This window comes from Rhinopithecus bieti, unplaced genomic scaffold (assembly GCF_001698545.2).
Source record: "Rhinopithecus bieti isolate Rb0 unplaced genomic scaffold, ASM169854v2 scaffold_28066, whole genome shotgun sequence".
In the NCBI taxonomy this organism is placed as follows: Eukaryota; Metazoa; Chordata; class Mammalia; order Primates; family Cercopithecidae; genus Rhinopithecus; species Rhinopithecus bieti.
Window position 1 is genome coordinate 336221 of NW_016813021.1, and position 6000 is coordinate 342220.

The 6000-nt window shown below is 33.1% G+C and overlaps 1 protein-coding gene across 1 annotated transcript in view; it reads left to right on the plus strand.

The window, feature by feature from the left end:
* MRPL13 (mitochondrial ribosomal protein L13) overlaps positions 1–6000 on the plus strand; it is a 48966-nt gene that overhangs the window by 10575 nt on the left and 32391 nt on the right. The window contains exon 3 of the mRNA XM_017847513.1: positions 2021–2114. Within this exon, the coding sequence (XP_017703002.1) occupies positions 2021–2114 (94 nt within the window). The remainder of the gene's footprint in view (positions 1–2020; positions 2115–6000) is intronic.

The window sequence follows — 6000 nt, forward strand, 5'->3', positions numbered from 1 at the left end:
GTAACCTACCTGAGACCTTAGGTTTTGTGACATGAACCTGTTGAGTTTTCACTTTGTCTGAATTAGTTTGAATGTATTTGGCCATTTAATTTAGCACCTAGTGTTATACTGAGGAGTCAGATAAAGTTAGAAGTTTAAGATTAGAATTTTATAAACTCACAATTTCTAAAATTGTTTACTATTATACTATTTTCAACTTAATTTCTCTTCAGAACATCTCTTGATCAAGCACTAGAACTATGATTTATTTACATTTGGTACATATATATTAAATGTGCAGTTTTAAATTAAAAATTATAAAATGAAACTATTTAACTTAATAGAAATTTAGACAGAAAAAATTGTGGTATATCCAGGGTTACAGTCTTACAGTAATACTGATTTTAGTGTTAATGAAATACAGTTAAAAGCGTGTATTTAATTGCTGGTTAGTTTTTGTTTAGCGTTAGTAGAGAAATGCTTCTTAGAATGAATTTACTAGAGATTTGGCATATATTATTGAGGAAGAACAATTTTTCCTAGATTAGATGTGATACCTTAGAACTGAAAGAATATGATTTTCAGTTACTTCGTGGCAATCTGTCTAATGCCCCATGAAAGATTTTTTTGCTCTCTATAAATATTTTTTGAGTGGCTCAAGATGCTTTACCTGTATTTAAAACTTAACAATTTAAAGGTAAATTCAGTTTTAGTGGAAAGTTTAAAGATTCATTTTTTTCCTCCAAATAGATGTTATGGAAAGAGCCTCTACTGGGTATTAGGTAACTTAGTGTGTGAGCCTTTGCAAATCACTTAATCTTCTGCTGTAAATGTCTGAATGTGAGCTAAAGTAATTTCATTGTTTTCTGAGGCTGTCTGGTTATCTTCTCACCTTCTTTATTTATTCTTCTGCTGCATTTGCCCAACTGCCTCAATAGCCAACAGGGTGTCACTTTTTGGAACTTCAGTCATTTAATTAAATATTGTCAGACTATTCTTTTCCATCTAATAACAGCAAGCTTCCCAGGTCTTTCATTCATACCTCTGAATTTCCTTTCACTCTAGTGACGAAAACCCACTTGCTTTATTTTCTTTTCTTTATTCTTTTCCTATATAGACTATGAACGTCTCTGAAAATTCTGCCATTCAAATTTAGAGCTCTGCATAGAATCTTAAAATCTTTAGTTTTCATATATATTGTACTTGCGTTTCTTATTTTTAGTGTTTTTTTTTTCTTAAGCTTCTAGAATATCTTCAGGTTTGCTTTTTTCTATTAGTAGAATAGGTGTTTTATAAATGTTTCTGATTACTTGATTTTGTCATGTGTAGTAAGTCATTTGAAAATGTACATGTTAACTTTTTAGTTTGTTTTCAGATGAACAGCCAAACTTAGGGATAGAAAATGAGTGCAGATACACATATTTTGATTTTCAGGTCATCTGTCCTGTCAAATACGTTTGTGTAGTCATAGTTGAGAGTAGCAGTTTAAATTACTGTAAACATAGTTGGAAAAAAACCTTTCCATGGTAGTTAATAAGATCATAGCAGTCTGTTCTCTAAATTTGAAAAAAATGAGAATCAATTATAATGTTTTATGTTTGTTTTCAATTTACCTATAGGTTAAACATGCTTTTTTATGTCTATATACATATTGTTTTCATTTTCTTGGCTATTTTTCAGGGAAATTTTGTATCAGACATTTAAAGGCACTTAATACAAACATTTTTACTGAAGTGTAATTATTAATTGGAAGAGTAATAACAGTAATTTGCCTTTAAAAGATGTATTGTTGTTATTGGCACCCTTATTAAATTTCTTTTACTTTGCAGTGTTGAGATTTTCCAAATGGCCAGCCAACTCTTTCTATACTTAGATGTTATATTAAAAAGTAACAGAAGTCTATTCAAGGATTTTTGATGTTGCACTGTGACTTGCTTTTATTTTTTAATACATTGTTTGAACTTAGGCTTTATAAATAACCAAGGACACTTTTCTTAAGGTTTGTATTTTCATACAAAATCTTGTTTCTTTTAAAATCTAGGTGACTGTGGGGATCATGTTGTTATAATGAACACAAGACACATTGCATTTTCTGGAAACAAATGGGAACAAAAAGTATACTCTTCGCATACTGGGTAAGATAATGCTAATGTCAGGGAAAGCAGGTAGTTAAAATATATTACTTTAAGAATACAGTTGTTCTTTCTTAAAAGAAAAAAGATATTTTTAAGAATTGGCATTTATTACTAGTTTTACTCATGCCATGTATATAATTTACTCAATTTTTAAAAACCACACAACTATACCAAATGTAGTTATTACCTGACAGTATTTGTTTATCCTAGAAATGTTTCATATAACCTGTGAACAAGATTAATCTCATGTTTTAGTCAGTCTTTTACTTCTATATTTCTGCTTCCTATAATTCATCTTACTGCTGTTTTCAGAACCATCCCAAACACCTGAAAGTTAACAAGATGTTTAAGGAATGGTCACTCTTCTCTAGATAAAATCTTGTTTGTCAGTATCGCTCTTAAGTAAATACACTCACCTGGGTGTGTTCTGTTGGTTTCCAAATACAGCGTGACTCTCCTCCATTTTTCAGTTAGGCAATCTTCTGTTGCAGTAGAACTTTTCTTCAAGGCCATAGTATTTCTGTGTTTGAGTTTACTGTCAGCTAAAACTCCTAAGTGTTTTTCAGGTATACTCCTGTTGAATCATGTCTCCTCCTTCCTGTGTGCTTTAGTTGTAATTTAATTCAATTATAAGACCTTAAGTTTACTCCATGTTAAATTTTATCTCCAGCCTTTTAAGATCCTGATTTTATCATCTCATGTATTAGTTAATCCACAGCTTCAGGTCATGTGCACATTTAATTAAGTATAGTTTCTATACTATTACCCAAGTTATGGTTAGGAATGTTGATCTTTTATTCTTGATCAAAATCACTATTTTATTTCCAAATGCATCTTCACCTTTGATGTTCCCATTCGTTTCTTTTCATCTCTTGCCCCAAGTGCATCTTAAATATTTGGAACAACTGTTTTGCTTCTTTGAGCCAGCCTTTGCCCATTCCTCCCCTTAAAATACATTCATGAAATCTTTATATAACTTAACAAAACTGAATTTACATCCATCTTTAGTAATGTCAGCTATTGGCAAATCTCTGTGTATAAACCAAGTTCTACAAAATTGAGAGGTAATTGGGAAAGAAATATTAAAAGTCAGAATAATATAATGTGATAAAAGCATAAAGGGAAATATTGACACAAAATACTATGGAAATTACTATAGCAGTGATATGTAGTATTACTGCAAATGAAGGAAACCAGTAGTGAACAGCTACCATAATGTGTACATCGGCTAGTAGTGTCCCTGTCAGTAGTGCTTTCTCACTGATAGATGAAAATTCAAACTCCTTTACAAGTCATTGGAAACCAGTTCCTACTGCTGGTTCATAGTTCTTCTTAGACAACATATTGCTATTTCATTCCTTTCTGCCTTTGCACGTGTTGTTCCCTGACAGTGAGGAATTCTCCTATTTATCCATTAAAAATTGGCTCAGATGTTACATTTTCTGGGATACCTTTTCTATTTCCTCATCACTCAAAGAGTTGATTGCTTTTTGTTTCTGTTGACTGTTCACTTACACTTTGGACATACTACTTTATTATGCTCATAACACTATATTACAATTACATATTCAAAATGTAGCTTGCTAGTTGTAAAATTTTTAGGATATACTAATTTTAGAAAATATAGAGAAGTTTAAAGAGGCAAGTAAAATTCACTCCTGATCCCATGAGTTAACATTTTAATATACAATCAGCCCTCCATATCTATGGATTCCACATTGTGGAAATGTAAAATTTTTGTTTTGTTTTGTTTTGTTTCTTGAGATAGAGTCTTGCTCTGTCACCCAGGCTGGAGTGCAATGGTACGATCTTGGCTCACTGCAACCTCCGCCTTCCAGGTTCAAGCAATTCTGCTGCCTCGGCCTCCCAAGTAACTGGGACTACAGGTGCACACCACCATGTCTAACTAATTTTTGTATTTTTAGTAGGGACAGGCTTTCTCCATGTTGGCTAGACTGGTCTTGAACTCCTGACCTCAGGTGATCCGCCTGCCTTGGCCTCCCAAAGTGCTGTGATTACAGGCATGAGCCACTGCACCTGGCCTGTAATTTTTTTTTTAATTGCATCAATACTGAACATGTGCAAACATTTTTCTTGTCATTATTCCCTAAACAATACAGCATAACAGCTATTTACAAAGCGTTTACATTATATTGGGTATTATAAGTAATCTAGAGATGATTTAAAGTATACAAGAGGATATGTGTAGGTTATATGCAATTACTACACCATTTTATATCAGGAATATGAACATCCCTGGACTTTGGTATCCGCAGGAGGTCCTGGAACTAGTCCTCAACAGATGGAGAGGGATAACTGTATATACAAGTTTATATCCTTTTTCACTTAATAGAAAATTCTCAACCTTTTGTAAGTATTATTTTGGTTACTAAGTAGTAGTGCACAAAATGATTTATGATACTTGATCATTGTTCTGTTTTTTGAAATGAAAAATTTGGCTTTTATAAAGGGCTGATAAACATTTTTTTCAATTCTTATTTTTTTTTTTTTTAAACTTTTAAGTTCAGTTACATGTGAAGTTTGTTACATAGTTAAACTTGTGTCATGGGGATTTGTTGTACAGGTTATTTCATCACCCAGATATTAAGCCTACTACCCATTAGTTATTTTCCTCTCTCTACTCCCAGCCTCCGCCCTCCAGTAGGCCCCAGTGTGTGTTGTTCCCCTCTATGTGTTCTTGTATTCTCATCATTGAGCTCCCACTTATAAGTGAGAATATGCAGTATTTGGTTTTCTGTTCTTGTGTTAGTTTGCTTAGAATAATGGCCTCCAGCTGCATCCATGTTGCTGCAAAGGACATGATCTTGTTCTTTTTTTATAGCTATGTAGTATTTATATATGTACTACATTTTCTTTATCCAGTCTACCTTTGATGGGCATGTAGGTTAATTCCATGTCTTTACTATAATGAATAGTGCTGCAGTGAACACACATGTGGATGTGTCTTCATAATAGAACAATTTATATTCCTTAGGGTGTGTACCTAGTAATGGGATTGCTGAGTCGAATGGTATTTCTGTCTTTAGGACTTTGAGGAATTGCCACACTGTTTTCCACAGTGGTTGAACACTCCCACCAACAGTGTAAAACTCCCACCAACAACGTAAAAGCATTCCTTTTTCTCTACAGCCTTGCCAGTGTCTGTTATTTTTTTACTTTCTAATAATAGCGATTCTCACTGGTGTGAGATGGCATCTCATTGTGGTTTTGATTTGCATTTCTCTAATGATCAGTGATTTTGAGCTTTTTTCCCATGATTGTTGGCCACATGTATGTCTTCTTTTGAAAAGTATATGTTCCTGTCCTTTGCCCACTTTTTAACGGGGTTTATTATTTCTTTTTGTAAATTTAAGTTCCTTATGATGCTGGATACTAGACCTTTATCAGATGCATAGTTTGCAAAAATTTTTTCTCATTCTGTAGGTGTCTGTTTATTCTGTTTCTTTTGTTGTACAGAAGCTCTTTAGTTTAATTACATCCCATCTGTCAATTTATGCTGTTGTTGCAATTGCAGTTTGCATCTTTGTCATGAAATCTTTGTCCATGCCTTTGTTCTTAATGGTATTGCCTAGGTTGTCTTCCAGGGTTTTTATACTTTTGGGTTTTACATTTAAGTCTGGAATCCATCCTGAGTTATTTTTGTATGTGGTATAATGAAGGGGTCCAATTTCAATCTTCCACATATGGCTAGCCAGTTCTCCCAGCACCATTTATTGAACAGGGAATCCTTTCTCCATTGCTTTTTTGGCCAGGTTTGTCGAAGATCAAATAGTTGTAGGTGTGTGGTCTTATTTCTGGGTTATCTGTTTTGATCTACTGGTCTATGTGTCTTTTTTTTTTTTTTTTTTTTTTTTTTTGTTTTTTT